Source organism: Antedon bifida, chromosome 2 (assembly GCF_963402885.1).
Source record: "Antedon bifida chromosome 2, ecAntBifi1.1, whole genome shotgun sequence".
Classification (NCBI taxonomy): Eukaryota; Metazoa; Echinodermata; class Crinoidea; order Comatulida; family Antedonidae; genus Antedon; species Antedon bifida.
Genome location: NC_136227.1, coordinates 493,529 through 512,666, shown reverse-complemented (window position 1 = coordinate 512,666; position 19,138 = coordinate 493,529). Strand labels below are relative to the sequence as shown.

Genomic DNA, 19,138 nt, shown 5'->3' with positions numbered 1-19,138 from the left:
TAACTTCTACTATTACCCAGACCAAATTCACTCATAGACTAAATCCCAAAAGATTACACCGGCATAAATTACTGATCGTTACAAACCCCAAATGGACCAACACTATCCTTGTAGCGCTGAAGTAAATCAATCTATTAATTATCATTTACTCACACAATTTCACCTGATTAATTTGTATAAGTTAACAAGAAGGAGAAGCTTTTGGTTTCAACATTTCATAGTCGCTGGCTTCTGTTTAGTTTCATTAATTAAGTACGGCGTTTCAAAGCTTATGTCATTACTTTTAATATATTCAATATAATTTGGATTGACTACATCTTTTATTGAATCAAATTGATTCGTTCAGTTTATAAGTATATTCATCAGCATTTATTAAACATTTATGTATATTTTATAAGGATATTAAACATTTATGTATATTTTATAGGTATATTTAATCATATCAACCCATATTTATTAATTTATCAATTTATAAAGCCAGGCTATAAATAACAAAAACAGTATTTTTGTCAAGGTTGTTTTTATTGTTATATATTGATATAAAGTTTGCGGTACACCACGTGTATTAGTTACTGAAAAGAACTGTTGAACTTTTCAGTGTGTGGTGTACTGCAAACTTTATATCAACATTCGATTTCGCCATGCAAACCTTCAAACAATATATTGTTATATATTGTTATATATTGTTATATATTGTTATATATTGTTATATATTGTTTATAACACTACAATAGAAACATGTCATTTTCTCACAGTGGTGGTAGTACTAGTAGGCATTGTGGGAATAATAGATAATAACAATATTTAATTGCCATCTGTTCAGTTCAGTTCAAAAAACATTTATTTGTTCAACAATGGCATTATACAGTATAATATATAGGTGTGTACATAAATGAAAAACATAGTAATAAGCCATCATTTAGGGTCTTCTCTAGAAGAAATCAAGTTTCTTGTCTCGAGAAAGACCCCAGAAACAATACACATACATTTAAACTAATACAATTTACTACATAAAATAATAAATAAAAACAAAAACGATGAAATAAAAATAAATACTTTCATTCTTCATTTTATTGGCACTCCTTTGTTGTAAAGGTGTGTCTAAATAGTAATATGGTAGTGATATGCTCAAATATGGTAGTGATATGCTCAAATATGGTAGTGATATGCTCAAATATGGTAGTGATATGCTCAAATATGGTAGTGATATGCTCAAATATGGTAGTGATATGCTCAAATATGGTAGTGATATGCTCAAATATGGTAGTGATATGCTCAAATATGGTAGTGATATGCTCAAATATGGTAGTGATAATGCTCAACATAATCGTGTCCATATATGGGCACATTTTTTTGTCACAGGCACTCCTTCGTAATAAAGGTGTGTCCAAATAGTAATATAATTATAATAGCTAACAAAACAAAGAAATACAAGTATTTTGTGTAAACTATACATTTAACTTTGTTTAGAAATGGCAAAATACACAGTACAATTTTGTTTTGTTTTTTAATGAAAATTACATGCAGTACAACACACTTCATCAACATTGTTTTCCTTTACATTCCTTTGAGTTAAAGTTTCAGGGCAGCATATATTTCTTTAAATTTAGCCTGCTTTGTTTTTACTCTTCAAATATCAATTTCTGTAATTTTTTAAACATTTTTTTGCACACTAGCGATATTTGAATGAAATGATTTGAATACGTGGTTTAAAAATTTGCTTTCAATCCCAAAGTATCTGGTTCAATCTTGTCATTCTCAAGGTATAGATTCTCAAACTTGAAATTATACAATTGACGGATATATAAGAATCCAAATTGTATCCTGCGATTGTATGTCTTCTATGTAATTGTTTCAATACCATTGGGATTTGCTTTAGTATTTGATTCATATACATTCTCATAAGCTGTTATTCAATAATATATCCATAAATTTTGATTACATTTTTTATGTATCGGCATTAAGTAATTGTTAAGTAATTGTTTTATTCATTTTGCAATCAAAAGTTAAGTAAAACCATAAATTGTTCGATGATTAAATTATATTTTACAACGTAGATTTAAGAATTTAAATTGATAATTGATTTAAATTTTAGAGTAGTATGCAAGAAATTCGTAAAATATAACCTTTTTGTAAGTTGTGATATTTTCAATTTCCGTCAATTTTTAGACGTATAAAGAAATGTTTGGTTTCCATGTTATTGTATTTAATTAAAATTTTTAAATTGGTATTTTTTCCATATAAGTTGTTAAAAATCACTTTTCCCATTTCTAAAGTTTAATACAGTTAACTCTCCCAATACCAGACTTTTCTTGGGGACCTAAAGGTCCCAAATTCCTTGATAAAAACACATTTCGAATACCAGACTTTTCGGAAAACCAGACATACTTGGAAGAGTTGGCTGTACTACTATAACTATATGTTTTCTTTTTATCATTAATTTTAAACTTTTGTTACAGTGATGAAGGAAGCGATGATGATTCGTTTCTGAGGCGGTACAGCCGGACGTACTCAACTTCATCTCGAAACAGACTTAGCAGCGGAAGTAGTTTAGATTACCGACATGGTGGTGGGTTGAGGGCGTCTTACTCGGAACATTCTGGTTCAGAAGACTCATTTTCAAGGTAATCATTTTATTAAAATCTTCTTCTTCACTGTCTGTTTATGTTGTCTTTATCATTATCACACTTCATCATTATCATTTTCCAAATTTTTGTTATATAACTTAAACTATCATCATTGTTGTCTAAATAAAGTTAATAACTATTGTTATTAGTAATATAATTGTACTACCACAACCAAATGAATTTCCCCAGAGTTTTGGTATAATTATGAAGTTTTATTGTATTTTTGTATTGTATAATCATCTCAATAATTATGAAACAAATAAATAGAACATCATGGTAACAAACTGCACTTTAAAATAAATTTTTTTAATATTTAGACAAATTTTTAAAAATAGAATTTTCATTTTGGCATAGAGAGTGTGTGGTTTTTTGAGGTTGTTTTTTGTTTGTTTTTGTTTTTTTGGGGGTTTTTTTTGCATTTTTTTTTTTGTTTTTTTGATGATGATGATGATGTAGCTTGTTGAAAATTAAAGTAAACATTGATTTTACAAACTTTACATTGTAATTCATCATTATTAAAAGTCATATTTTATTTATCCTGGTATTTTTACCAGGAGATTTACAGCAATTCAATATATTGAGTACTAAAGAATGAATTATGCACAAGCATGTGTCAGAAGCACGCTTACAACCTATTTCTCACAATCCTTCACATGTAGTGTTTTACCAGAATACGATTTAAGGAAGGAAGAAGACGTCATTAAGAAAAGTGCATTTGTACATTGTAGTCACCAGTTTGAAAGTAAAATTAATCGATCTCGTTCTAGTTACCCACGATTCAACTGCTTAGCTTAAAGCGATGAATGCAAATTAGAATTTATACATTTGCTACAAATGTTTTAATGTGTTTTTATATTAATGCGGTTGTTATTACCAATCATAAGATAGTAATGAATTGATGACGCTGTTATTAAGGCCCGTTTTGAATAATTCTGTCTATTCTACATTAGTTAAATCTCATTTCTGATAATATTCACCACTTTATTCAACTTCTTTATCTCAAGATCAGTCAACAAGTTTTCATGCCACGTTTTTGGACGCGACTTTAATTGACAACGTTTATTGTTTACCCATCACACACTACGTTACTTTTAATTCATCAATTTTTACATTTGAAAAGCGTAATATAAAACCATTTTAGAATATTAGAAAACATTTTTTGCTTTTGTCATTGTTATGGATGATTCTGGTCAAATTCTATGAAACCAGACAGAAGTTTCAAAATGTGTGACGAATCTGTTTTTGTTATCGTGCTCCTAATGTTGCGAAGCCTCCTTAATATGTTGTCATTTACATTAATCATGTACTCAAATCAGACTAGACTACCAATTATTACGGATATACGACAAAATAATCACTTAAAAATGGGAAATATATATTTTACAGTTTGTGTAAGAACAATGAATCAATCATTTGTATTTAAATAATCTAAAAAATTGATACACATTTTTTTTACAGACAACATGCAATTTATTTGATGAAAATAACTATTACAGTATTGTCTATACTTGACAAGAACATAATTATCATGTTTGTATATTATACAACTTCCCAGTGAGAATATTTAAATAGTTTAATAGTGCTAAATAGTTCATAAATGAAAAAAAAAATTATCTGTTGGGTTGCAAAAAAATAAAAATAGTCATTGTTTTATTTTAGAAAGACATGGTTGTTAATTTTAGTGGGGGATAAAGACTGTCTATATTAGACAAGTAATTACCATATTTGTATGTTATACAACTTTCGAAACATGTTAAATCTTCAATTTCATTGAACTCTTTTAAATCAAGAATTGTAACATTACCTCTGATTTTTTGATACCATGATTATTTCTTTCATTTCATTGTTGTGTCGATGCGCCATAGGCACCGATCCTTTTGATGGAAACCGGCGCAATACAAGATTATTATACAGTACAGTACAGAATCAGTGCTGTGGGAATTATGTAATAATTTATTCATATATTTTATTCACACAATAACATGTAATAGAATGGAAATAATGAATAAGAATTATTATCTGGAGAATACTAATAAGCCCTGTGGGATTCAGGTTTTAAATCTACCTAGAAAAAATATAATATATTTGCATCTTTGAAGGCAGGATGAGAATGAGTATTCATATGTTGAGATGGTCTATGAATTTCTTGTATTTATAATGAGCTTCAGCATTTTCATAAAATATTGTTGAAATCAAATTTAAGTTTACTAATAGTAAATAAATATTATCTCTTATTCAAAAGTTTTCAATGACATATTTTATCAAATGAAATAAATAATTTAAATTCTTAATGTTATGTCCCATACGAGTGCTATTTAGGGTGGTTTTGTGCCAATTTTTAAACATATTTAACAATATCAGAGATGTACTGTATTTTAATCGTTTAATGTACTTCATTGGTTAAGACCAAATATGGACATACAATTCTCTGAATTAAATAACATTCCAATATTATAGATTCTCTGAAATTTTAAATACCAAAGTGAACTAACCGCTAAAGTGTATTTTAATGCCGAGTCACACACAGACAAAAAATCAATTTTTACAACGATGCTTTGCTATATTTTGATGTTTTTACAGCAATAGACACACTAGGTAATTTATTCTCATTACCATGATAAATAATTGCCATATTTTTTATGTTATAATCAATATGTTGTTTTTGCAAGACTTTCTGCTGTCTTTATGATCCGGTATTATGTAAAAACCGTCCGTGATTTCCACCGCAAACATCTGTGTTTTTAATAATCTGGAGAAGCCAGAGTTATAGTATTAGCGTCTTTGTCAACACTGTCTTTTGTCCTCCTCTCTAGATTTCATCCCAACATCTGTTTTTGATCAGCCAGAGTTAAATTATTTGTGATCTCATCTCTCAGTCATATCTTTTGTCATACTTGTTTTTGAACCTCCTTCTTCCTAAATTTCTTCTGTTTTTGATCAGCCAAAGTTAGATTATTTGTGATCTCATCTCTCAATCATATCTTTTGTCATACTTGTTTTTGAACCTCCTTCTTCCTAAATTTCTTCTGTTTTTGATCAGCCAAAGTTAGATTATTTGTGATCTCATCTCTCAATCATATCTTTTGTCATCCTTGTTTTTGAACCCCTCCTCCCTAGATTTCCTCCCAACATCCATCTTAGGCAGACAGGGCCAAAGTATTAGTGATGTAATCTCTCAATCATGTTTTTTTTTTTTGCTTTAGAGGTATTTTAGTTTACTTCTAACATCTGCCATTTTGAAACAGACAAGACCAAGTTGTAGTTTTTATTAAATTCAATTTGTTAAAATAATTCACGCTGATTTACAACAAATAAAAAATAGAAAAGAAATGTATATTAATTCAACATGGTACTTTCACTTTTATAGAATATCTGTTCATCGATTTTACCTTTAACATTTAAACCATTTTATTATGTTCATACGAATGCTGTTGAAAAATGTCTTATTGTGTTTGTTACATATTTTGGATTAAATGTTAAATCAGATGTAACCATTAGGAATATTTCCGTTGTTTCAATTATCTGGATATCAGCCCAAGAACATTAGATAAATCAATTTGGTTATTTCATGTAAAATACGTGTTTGTGTGTGGATAACTAGCCTTGGTGAAGATATCCATAGAGACAAAGTGAGACAATGTGCTGGGCCTTTAAAGCCTCCCACCCCCTAGCCTAATCAACGTAGCACCCACCCAAGAAAAAAAATAGATACCTGAAAATATTGTTTTATATTTTCTCACCCACCGTTAAGCTTTGTTGCCATTAGGACACAACACAAGGATGTAAGAGCAACGCAAGTGGGTTGAACAATCATAAACGACAATTTAAAAGCTTTAACAATTTTTGACTTTTCTATAAAGCTACATCCCAGAAAGTAGAATGGCAACATTCATATACTACTGCCTGAAGTTGAGATGTAGAGTACTCTTCCCAAAAATTTTTTTTTTTTTTTCATACGCATTCAACAGCAAGTAACTTGCCAATTACAGGATGGATAAACTATTTAATAATTTATCGTGCTTATAAACTAAGTCTCATTTGAGGAGAGTGGAATTGAAAGATTCGTTATTTGTTACAGCGACAGTTCATTTTTTGTGTAACTTTACCTTGTATTTCCAATAAAAGTTTTCAACTTTCAAACCAAACCATTCAGAATTCAAAATGTAACTCAAATAAAATATGATACACTTATTTGGCAGCAATCGATATTAGTTTGATATCGAATGAAAAAAAATAATTTAATAGTGTTTTTATATCACAAAATCCTTGATATGTGTGTTACAAGGACAAGAAGAAATATGATATTTATGCATTAATATTATTTTGTTTCATTGGGAATATAATCTGGACTTCATAGGTGGCTATGATATTGGTTTTCTGACACAATTGAAAGAAATTATGAAATTCTATCCTAGTTGAAGATGAACAACAATAAATTTAATTCATAATGAGGACAGGTATGAGAATACATTTGATGTCATTGTCAGGGACATTTCATGTTCGTTCATGACTTAATTATTCGATCTGTTATTCTATAATTTATTGTTGAATGTACTTGCTTCCTAATTAAACACATTCAAAAAAAGAAAAACATTTTATAAACATTTATTTTAATTATAGAATTAAAAAAAAGAGTAAGCTCTGGTAACTCCAGTACAGTATAATAATTAATAATAACAGGGTAGAAGAAAAAATCAAAATCAAACAAGTTAAATCTTGTCGTTTTAATAAATTTATATTGAGGCAGTTTTAACTTATTTGATTTTGATTTTTTCTAGTACAGTATATATGTTTTTCATTTGGTAATTTCAAATCAACTCGTGTTACATATGAGAAATATTTTTAAGTCCCTTTACAAAAAAAAAATTTAAAATACAAGATGACATAATAAATACATATTATTGCTATTCTTTGTTCCTATTATAAAGTTGTTTATAAATCCTAATATTGTAGATTTTCTAGTAGGTCCTTATAATGTGCCAATTCTGTCAATCTTTGACATACTGAGTGTGTTTTGAGTGTGCAAGTCAATACATAAGTATGTATACACTTTGTGCAATTCACATTCAAGTGTATTTGCATCTTCTGACATTGTCTAATTCACACTAATCAGAACTTAGCTACAGGCAAGCCAAACTTACTAACCACAGTATTGCTATACTATCTAAGCTTTTCATCCTTTTTGTTCATTGTATGTATTAAATTAACATTTTATATGATCTATAAAGGATTGCTTTTTTGAATATGAATGGTTTAATATTTTATTTCTACATTATGAAAACTTCCTCGAGGCTTTTAGTAGATGAAATTAAATATTAATAATAATATAAAATAGTTTCTGTCTGTACAAAAATTAACTTATACAGGTCCTAATAGTTTGTATTGTGTAGCAGTGTTTGTCAATAAGTAGACATTAGGTATCCAGCAAGGTAATAGCTAAGGACAGGGAGGTATCTAAGAAGGTATTAGGTACCCAATGGCGACTATAGGTATCCAAGGTGACAGTTAGTATCTAAGGACAGGGAGAGATACAGTAGGTATCCAAGAGCAACAGTAGATATCCAAGGGCAACAGTAGGTATCCAAGGGCAACAGTAGGTATATATGGGAAACAGTAGGTATCCAAGGGCAACAGTAGGTATCCAAGAGCAACTGTAGGTATCCAAGGGCAACAGTAGGTATCCAAGGGCAACAGTAGGTGTCCAAGGGTGACAGTAGGTATCCAGGAAGGCTTCAAGGATGATAACATTTGAAAGTTCAGCTAGAAAACTCAGAACATTAAATGTATTTGACTATAAACATTATTGCTAAATCAAAGATAGTACTTGTCAATTACAGGTAGTAAACTTAGAAATATCTTAACAAGTGAATTGTTTCAGCCTAAGGGAAGAAAATTTGAATATCTGAATTATCGATTTTTGGAATGCGGTGTTGCCAAAACTGTAGACATGATACATTATATTTCAGAAAACAGTTACATATTGGATAAAATAATTTTCTGCTTTTTTTATTTTTATTGAGGTTTTTTTTTTCTATGGTTTCTTTTTTCACAACTAGTTTTTCTCCAAGTAAATTTATTTAGCTATACATTTTGTTCAGAATAAAATGTAGAAAAAGATTGATTAACTAATTTTTTTTTCTTATTTCAAATATTACTCTGCGGCCATTCTAACATGCCAGTCAAGGACAACGCCAACCTTAGGGGTTTTTTCTTGCTTATTATTATGCTTTATGAGTAACAATGTTAAGTAACCAAATGTTTATCAGTGACGGTGACGGTCTTGGCGCTTTTCTTCTGTACTAACACTCTTCTTTTTCTCTTAATCTTTTCTATTCAGAAAATCAAGAACTGATGGATATTAAAGGTAGATTGTTTACTAAAAAAAGGAAATAAAAATCACTAAATCTATGCTTGTGGCTAATACTATGTGTTTTGTTTGGTGAAATTGTTTGTTATTTACTTCTTGTGACTCGTTTATAGCATCTTTTCAACATGCAACAAGTCACATCATCATTCAATTCACTACCAATCTATACATTTTACTATGTTGTTTTTTTTTTCAGCATAGTATTAATGCATTTTGCTAGTTGTGGTGATGGGTGCCTAATATTTTACATAAACTTTCTTTTTTTTATTGTTTTTTGCCATTTTTTTTTAAAGTATTGTCTTTGTTTATTGTTTGTTTATTAGTTTGCCTGTTTGTGAATGTGATATAATATAGAAATACAAGACTGCTTTCTTGGTAGAGAAAATTCCCTAAAAATACTCTCATCGAAATCTGATACGATTCCTACACCTGGTAAGATTCAGTTGCGTGCTGGCGTATAGGTTTTGATATGGCCGGCTCCACGCAAATGATCTATTACTAATATGAGCTGTTATGATTGTTATGATGTGATTATTAATATTTCTGTAACATATAGAAAGTATTTGATAACAATAAAAACATTTGTTATTATTGTCGGGATATCTATTATAGACAAAGCATCTGAGTTCATATAGAAAGTGTTTGATACATAATAACAATAGCAACATTATTATTGTCGGGATATCTATTATAGACAAAGCATTTGAGTTCATATAGAAAGTGTTTGATACATAATAACAATAGCAACATTATTATTGTCGGAATATCTATTATAGACAAAGTATTGAAAGCATCTGAGTTCATTCAAGTTCATAAAACAACATGATTTCTGATGACGAAACCTCGTTTATCAGAAGCAGTGACAAACAAGTCTGTTTATGAGCAGTCGTGGTGGGGGAAGCGCTTTACTTGGCTTTTGCGTCAGCTAATTCCAGCCATTACCGATACAGATATTTGCAAATTATTGAGCTTTTAGTGAAAATTAGTTTTTATTTGCTAAACCTTGGAATGAAAAAAAACTGAATGAGGTTGTAATAGTCGTAAGGATGATAGTGTAGAATAGTTTTATTTGTGAGAGTAGTCGTAATAGTTAGCCATACTGCTATCAGTAGTTGTAGAGTAGATACAGTACAGCTAATAACTAATAATCTACATTGTTGTTATTGCATTGCACTGACCACATACAGGGGCAAGATCCATCATTTTTTTTATCAGGCGAGTGTTATTTAGCACATTAATATATATAAATCATACTGTCAAATTATAGAAACAGTGCTCATATTCGGAATATGATCTCATAATCGCGTCTAGCAATATATATCAGAAAAGTAATTCATGATTTCATTGTAGGTGTCAAAAGGGAGAGCGTGCACCTCCCGCCCCAAACACTATCCTGAATTTATACAGTGCCTACGTGCAGTGCATACTTCAATTGTTTCTTAATTTATCATCTGAGACAAAGTTGTTTCAAATAAGAAGCATGAATATGATTCAAGTCCATGGGCTTGACTTCTATCAACTTTGATCATGAAATATGTCTTTAATTACCTTGATCTTAATACAAGAACCAAGGGAATAGTAGAAAATGACTATCCCGCATATTTGTAAAGAGAAATTTGACGATTGTTATTATAGTTATCGACATATTAAATTAACTTTACACAATTACTTGAGATTAAGGGACTAACTCTTGGGATTAATATTAATGGATTATATATAAATCCTAATCATTAATTCCATAGATTAACATATCAATGAAGGTGATATAGATTTAAAGATTAATTTAAATTGTTGTATTTAATTTTAGTTAATAATTCTAATAAGAGAATGTGATTAGCTAGAATGAGTAATCGTTGATCAGGTTCACCTTGACATGTAATACTTCAAACGAATGACTTGGATATGCAATACCCTTCATTTTATATATAATAATCTAAGCTAAATTCTAAGTATCATTTTGAATATTATAAACAATCTAATCAAAGTATTAATTACAATGGTAATATGTGTATTGCTGTTGATGTATATATACTTCGGTTGAACTTATTTCATTTTTCATTTCATTTATTTTGTCCCCATAAAAATAAAATATAAAAAAACGTGGACAAAGAACAAGAAAACATCACACAAAACCAGGCAGAGACAGGATTCCTAAAAAGCGAACTTAATCACTATCTAGTAGGTCTCCTATTGCACTGACTGTATAAAAAACATTTAGGATAAAATTTGTATAAACATTAAAAATGCATATAATACTATAACAAAATAAATCAAAATATATTGCAATATCATTAAAAATCATCAATACATAGCAACTTATTAACTAATGTACAACACATTGTATGGACACATAATGTTCTGCAACATTAATGTTGTTTTTATAACTAATGTTTATCTTCTTAATGCTTCCTAACTAATCCACACATTACAGTAATACAGAGAGAGAGAGTCTAGCACAGCAAATGTAGACCTCAATATGTTTTTAATATATTTAACCATGGACAGATACATACTCTTAAACAACACTTTTTAGCATAATATGACAGGACAATTTTAATTTCATATTTTGATATGTTTTACACAATATCAAATGTGATTGTTATAAAATATCAAATAGCCATGAACAGCACCATCTCAGGTTCAATTCTCTTTGTAATCCTTGAATTTCATTTTTTATTTCATTTACATAGTAAAAAATAAGTCTTTAGCATAATTTGTTTCATTTTCTTATTAAACAATGGCCTTGTATATTTATGTCAAATTTAGACATATTTCCTACAGTTTGTGTTATTTCCCAGACTGTAATCTTAAAATAAGCGTTTCCAATGGAGATGTTTAATGCAAAAAATAGACAAAACACACCTTAGTGAAGGATAGGACCAACAGGTGGTAAACACCTCTAAAACGGTCCAGTCCCAATTGCACAATGAAAACGTATCTATAAAGCAGGAGGTCCGGGTGCGAACTTTTTCTCATTCCCACAGATTTCCTCATCTTTTCGTTTCAAATAAATTAATTAAATTTCAGTATATCACTGGGCGGTTTAGAATTTATGTTCTACATGCATAATGTGTTTATGACATTATAATAAATATTTATAATGTAGCATAGATTGAAACCATTTTATATGGATACATTCAACTTTATCAAAACCAGACATATTTTATTAAAGTGTCTCATAGTTCATGTAAATAAATGAAATATTTGAACGACTATCACAAACAGGAAACAGCTAATTGTCCAAAAACATAACAAAACAAAATTTTATGAATAATTTAAAGTAAATACTAGAAAATATTAAAATGTGTGTGTAATTTGTAGCATCCTGTTAGCTCTACGTAGAAAAGCAATTTATCTAAATAATGAAAATATTTTGCTCTTCTCGCTTTAGATTGATAGTTTATAAAATGTCAGTTTGTATTTTTATTAAATAACATTATTATATTACCTCCAGAAACATACTTCCCCTCTGGCAAAATTGTCAATTTATAGAAACTAAAGAAAAAACCGTTTAATTTAACAATGTTATATATTTGATGGCTGCCAAATTTTCTGTAAATTTGAACCAAATTTATACATATATATTTTATGTTTCAAAGAGTAATACATTAATCAGTATTACATTTGTATTGTATAATGCAATTAATGCAATTAATATATTTATAAAGTTTCTTTGAATTTATTATTGAAGCAAACCAGATAGATACTGCGCAAGTTTGCAAAGCTCCTTAAAAACATTTCCGCGATTTGCACACGATTGAAAATACATTATATCATCATCAACATAGGTATCAAATGAAACGGTGTTCTGATATTCAATTCTACAGGGACTAATTAACACAGTTATTTTAAAGCGCCAACGAGATTTGTCGTTAAGCGGTGGCAAAATATTTAAAATCTTAATTGATTTGCGCTAGGTTTCGCCCACATTCATGCCTCAAAGTACATATTAAATTTGTATTTCAACTTCCTATTAATTACACACTGTATTTAAAGCTCATTGTTATGCAGTTTCTATGTTTCAATGGAATGTTGTCTCATTACGATGATATTTTGGATTATATTTTCCTTCAAGTAGGTATAGGATGATTATCAATTATTTTGCTCTAAGTTAATGTGATTTCTATTTTCTACACCTAATAAACAATATTCACATTACCATGAAATCAGTAATATTATTCCATCATTCACATGAAATTTGGGAATTCTATTTTATCAGTTAATTATCATACCATTTCAGAATAAAAATTATAAATTTTAGAGTTTCTGTGAAAGATATTAAAATTATACTCTGCTTCTTACAAAACACGTCAGCGGTTAAATGACGAATAATTAATGATGAAAAAGACAATTGACTATTAGGAGCAGAAGCTGATCTCTTTGAGTAATTTTAATGTACTTACAACACATTTATGTCTTAATCTATTAAAATGAAATTAACGAAAAATGAACTTGGATTCAATATGAGATAACTCTTTATTAGAGAATGATGTTTTACTTAGATTCTGTGAAAATGTTCCAAAGCTCTGTCTACACTGTCTATTTTGACGTGTGATGTTCCCATTGGTAGTGATATGCCCAAATACGGTAGTGATATGGCATCATCATGTACATATATGGGCACATCACATTTTTTAGTCACATAAATTTGATAGTGTAGACAAGGCTTAAAAAGATAAATAAAAATACTAAATTAACTAAACTAACTAAAATAGATAAAGTTTTTAAGTGTGCATTTAGTTTCAGTTTTTCTATTTTGAATTACCAGACAATACTTATTGTGTTTACCTATTTGTACACTGTAATGTTTTATCAATTTTGTCATTGTTGGAAGCAATATGGCTTTAGTAATGACATTTTCATTACTAAATCATTACTAGTCTGTTATTGGCAATGATGACTCGCTGTTGGTGTGGAGAATTGACATAACTAAAGAAATGGTGCCATTTATTAAGATATTTTAAAACATTAGCATTATAAATGCAAAATAAGCCAAGTAAAAAAGAAGGGCAACATTGCATGATATGGGGTTTAACTAGCTTTATATTCATCTATTTGCAAAGATCAAGATGATCTCCTCTGTGCTGGATGTTATTTTCCAACTCATCCAAAAGAGGAAGATCATCTCCTCCTCCACGTGAGAGGCATCCTTTCCAAAGGACTTCAGGAAGCAATCTCCTCTTTATGAGAGACATTCAACCTGTCCTTCACCCTTCAAGAGGAACATCTCAGATGTTCAGATCTTCTCCTCAGTGATCTGAGATGTATGACAGTTCAAAGCAGTTTTTCTGCTTCTTATTAGGAATGCATTTTATTACTATCTTTGAGATATGATATTAGTACAATAAATCACACTACTAACATCCAGTTTAATGTAATAAAAGAAGTAAAATATAATTTACTAGGTAAATATCATTGCTATACTAAGGTGTTATTCTAATTGCAAACTTTTGTATTAATGATAAAATTCCTTGATAAATCTTGTTAAATATCTTTTTATTTTGTTAGCATGTTTTAACCTTCTATTTTCTATAATAGGACCATATGTAAAACAGGTGCAATATCTATACCTGATATGTTTTTATCCTGTATAGATATGTTTTACATAAATAAATAAAATAAAAAACTTAAGTATTACTTATAATATATCTAGCACTGTCTTTACATATGTTTTTTTTTATTCTGAACAGCAAAGCCAAATATGTCATAAATCGCCAAAGTTCTGACGAAGAAGAAGCGTTGGAAAGAAAAACAAACCGTCGAACTCTTGATGAAATTAGTGATGAGATTCCAGGATTATCAAATTACCACAAAACGTCAAATTCAACTGAAATGGATAGAAAAGAAAGTGCAAAAGATGAGCAACTGACAAGCCAATCTAATTTTTCATTTGAATATAAAAATGGAACGGAAACGAGTCCACGAAATAGCAACGCAAGCGGTAGCCCACGTAACTCGGATATACTGAGCCCTCGTGAGAAAATGAGTATAAGGCGAAGTTCACGTGGGTCACCGGTTCAGGGTCGCAAGAAGAAAGGACTTGTAGTAAATCCAGATTACTTATAGGGCTGAAATTAATGATGACAATATTTTATTGTAAATTTATATTAGCATTGTGTGATTATTTACTGGATGTAAATACATGCTCTCTTCATCTTCATCTTTGTAAGTTTCACAACCATTGATTATCACGGAACTATAAGGCCTACTAAGACAGTAGCTATGTTTAAACTAGTACACCGGGGTATACTACTTGTCTCGATAGATGTACTAGGTTCTTTAAACTGCACACAAGCAATTTGTTTACACTGGACCTACGGTTTTATAGTCCATATCCAAAAAGATATACCATTAAAAACATGAAGCGAGTGAGTCTTAAACCATTGCCGATAAATAAATACATAATGTTCTTACAAATCAAGTAATGTTGCATGATTTGAACATATGACCTTTGATTTGTAAGCAAACATACTAAGCACCACACTACCATGCCACAACAAGTCCATGTTAGTTTAGTAGTAACAACTAATTATTTATAAATGAACATCTTATTGATGACAGCAGGAGTGTGACATATCGTAACAATTTAGCGCTAAAAAAATAATATTTAATTCACAGTTTGTATTTTTTTTACAAGTTTTTTAATTCATTACAATCAAATTGATTATCTTATCGTGTGTGAAAGGTGATGATGTTGGCAAACTGAAGTCACTTTAAGTCGCTTTCACACTGTCATCAATAGTGACATAATGTCAAAGAGGTTGTGATTCTAAACACTTTCAACAAACACACTCTTAAAGATAAACAGCAGAAAGACTCTTTACTCTTCAAACTGTATTACCATCAAAAGTTTACATGATACACTATACACATACAATTTTAAATGTACACATTGTTTTAAGCACAGTCTACATTATCAAACTAGTTTCACAAAAAAGTGTGATGTGCCCAAATATGGTAGTGATATGACATAAGGCATCATGTCCTTATATGGCACATCACTATTTTGGTTTTTTTACAGTGTGTACTCGCTGTCTACGACATCAAGTAACATTTTATATTAAAAACAAGTGATTGAACTAACGTTCCCATAACCTATATAATTATGACTAAAGAATTCCTTTCAAATTCTAATTTTAGTTAGTATCAAATAAAAATGTATTTGCTCAGAAATAGTACAAAATATTGTTAATTTACTACAGTGCCATTTGGGTATGTCATGCATAGCTTTCAAAGATGAGGCTTTCAATGTAAAATGCTAATATGTTGATTATATGTATATTAGTATTCAATTAGAACTTGTGCAATTTTTAAGAAAAAAAAGCAGCCAATATGTATGCCATGATTTAAAGAAATAAAGAGAAGAATTATTAATTTTACGATGTTTTTTGGGGACGGATTTTAATGCTAATTAACCAGAGGGTTAGTAATATTTCAATATATTTTATATTAATATTTTATTATTATTTTAATATTCGTATTATTTTATTAACTGTGAAAGATACAGGTGTCAGGTGATAATTATTCAAATAGGTAATAATTTGATTGGCTACTGTTGTTCCTATATCCCTGAGCCAGGTGGTAATATGCAAATTGACACTAGGTATAAATGTTTTGTTGTGAATATAGTTTAGCTTGGGTATTGTATACTTACTAAAAATCAATTTGATTTTGTAAATTTATTTAAATAAAGCATCACTAAACAATTATGACGATGTGGTTTCTCAATTTCATTACTTTATTATTAATGTATGCATTACTTGATGGGTTAGTACATTTATTTGTTTATTGGTTTTGATTGATTATTTAATATATTGATTGGTTAATTAATTTATTTGTTGTGATTAAAGATGTATTGTCCACCTGAAAAAATAATTCTTAACATTTTCCTTAAAAAAATGTAATTTAAAATAGTCAAATTGGCTGGCAGCCAATGGGTTTTGGTTGAATTTAACCATTTATTTTGTCATTTTTAAGTGAAAACGTTTTAAGTGATTAACTTGATTAAAACTACAAAAGTCTGATTTAATTAATCTTTATTTTTCATGTTTTTGGGGAAAATGTAAAGTTTTCTGGATTTTTTAATGAATTCTTAATTGTTTATATTTTTTTTTATTTTTTTTTGGAATTTTTTTATTATTTTTTTCAACGTATCTATTATTTTATCTGATTGATCGATTTATACCTATTTATCGATATTGATTGATTGATCAATCAGATATTGTTGTAATATGACAGACTTTGTTATTCCTAAAAGGTTTGAATCCAAATTACGCTGTCTGCGGTGAATGCATAGCGTAATACAAGGATGTGTCCACACACAATAATGCAAGTATTGTTTAAAAACCCAACACCACAGTTCCGTTCATACGGAAAATCGGTATCCGTCTACGTTATCTGAAAACGATCAAGTATAGAATAAAAAAATTGATACGGTAAGTTCCATGGATGTATTGTTTACCGTAACTTATACAATTGCGTGAAGGACGTGTACAAAAAAAGATGATAATTTACATATTGAGTTGTGAAAACGTTTTTGACACGAACAAAATAACACTTTGAAATTCAGTATAAAATATCAAATTGTATTCAAGTAAAACTAACGCTTGACTTTTTTTTATGATTAATGCATAAGTTATGTTTATTTAAAATCGTTTTTTAAAACTTGAGAAGTATAACACATTACCAAGTGTTAGGTTACTAGAAGAAACATAATGAATAGATAATTTATTTTCAGCAAAAAAGTAACACCTTGTAATTCTCTTTTAGAAAAAGAATTATTCATGAAAATTGTGTGTAAAATCCTTCAAGTAATATCCAGTCGTGGATGTAAGCAACAGTTTTACGGTATGTAACATTGAATTGTCTGTATCACAATTTAACATGACGAAATGTAGACGCACGCGTTAAAAAGCGTAAGCAATTCAAACGCGCGGCACGCGGGATGGGATCCAAGTACCAAAGTGCGCGCTTGAGCAATACGATAATTAGGCGACGATGGTGCCTCGTGTTTACCACAAATATTAGATAATCCAAAATATAATTAATTCGTGTTGAGCAGCGCGTGCTCTTTTAATTATTCACTTAAATAGTATCGACATTTTATTTGTCGCATACTAAATCGATGACATTTAAATAGTCGATGATTTTAACATTAATTGATTTAAGAATCTGGGCAAACTGGCGTCATGTGCAACATAAAGTATTTGTAGTGAAGAATAAAGAGACAGCGACAATAGTTTGTACAAATGGACGAACGTGAACTATTAATGAGGAGCGCTAATCGTTTAATTGTGCCAACACAATTACGTACTCTCTGGAATTCGCATAACATTTATATTTTTATTTTTAAATCTGTAATTTAGGCAATTGGGATAATAGATTCACCGCGTACCTACGGCAGCCTACCACGAATGCCGTAAAACACCTTGAGTTTCCCATAGCATTTTTATCTTTTAATCCAATGGTAGCTACCTGAATCTCACCACAAATTGATCTCCTGCACTTTGTACTTTACTTCCTCCTCCTCCACCCGATTCCAGGAATCTGAAATACACATCCATAAATCACCGACGTACGTGTGGGAAGAATGAATAGTTAGGAATTCTCACGTTTTGCTGCTAAATTGTTCTCATATTCTCGGAATTTTGACAAGAAATTGGTTTGAATTGAGATATATGAGACGCGCATTTGGATGATAATAGTGCAGACGTAGCGCGTGAATATATTTCAAAGTGATTATGAACCATTAAAAGCTATAAACTGATGTAATTATCTCACCTTTTACAGCAATTAGCCGCTCAATTGAACCAACTTGGCGTATGTCTATTATAAATTATTCCTGTTGTGTATCTAAATTATTTGTTTTTCTCAACCGCTGCTGTTTTTAGATGCGGCATCATTGTTTAATCTCGGTTACCATGTGGACGCAACGCGTAGGCAAAGAGTTTGAACGATCCTTGCTTGTGATTGGTCAATTACTTTTACTGCGCTTACGCACATCCTGCGCGTTGCAACCTAGTGGGAATATGCTTTTAGGTTTAACATTTATTTTCTCAATTCGTACAAGTATAAATAACAGGAATGAGACATAGGGCCTCGTTTCTCACCTCCCAGATTCAGAACCGCTACCAGCACAATGGTT

The 19,138-nt window shown here is 29.8% G+C and overlaps 1 protein-coding gene across 3 annotated transcripts in view; it reads left to right on the top strand.

Annotated features, from left to right (window-relative positions):
- Positions 1 to 16,706, top strand: part of LOC144835229 (unconventional myosin-XVIIIa-like) — a 70,464-nt gene extending 53,758 nt beyond the window's left edge. For 2 of the 3 annotated variants that reach the window (XM_078690277.1, XM_078690280.1), the window contains 2 exons: positions 2,460 to 2,624; positions 14,685 to 16,706. In XM_078690277.1, coding sequence (XP_078546403.1) covers positions 2,460 to 2,624; positions 14,685 to 15,060 — 541 coding nt within the window. In that variant the 3' untranslated portion in view covers positions 15,061 to 16,706. Of the gene's footprint in view, positions 1 to 2,459; positions 2,625 to 8,964; positions 8,992 to 14,684 lie in introns of all 3 variants that reach the window. The other variant, XM_078690279.1, reaches the window with a different exon arrangement.
- Positions 16,707 to 19,138: the final 2,432 nt, after the last annotated feature.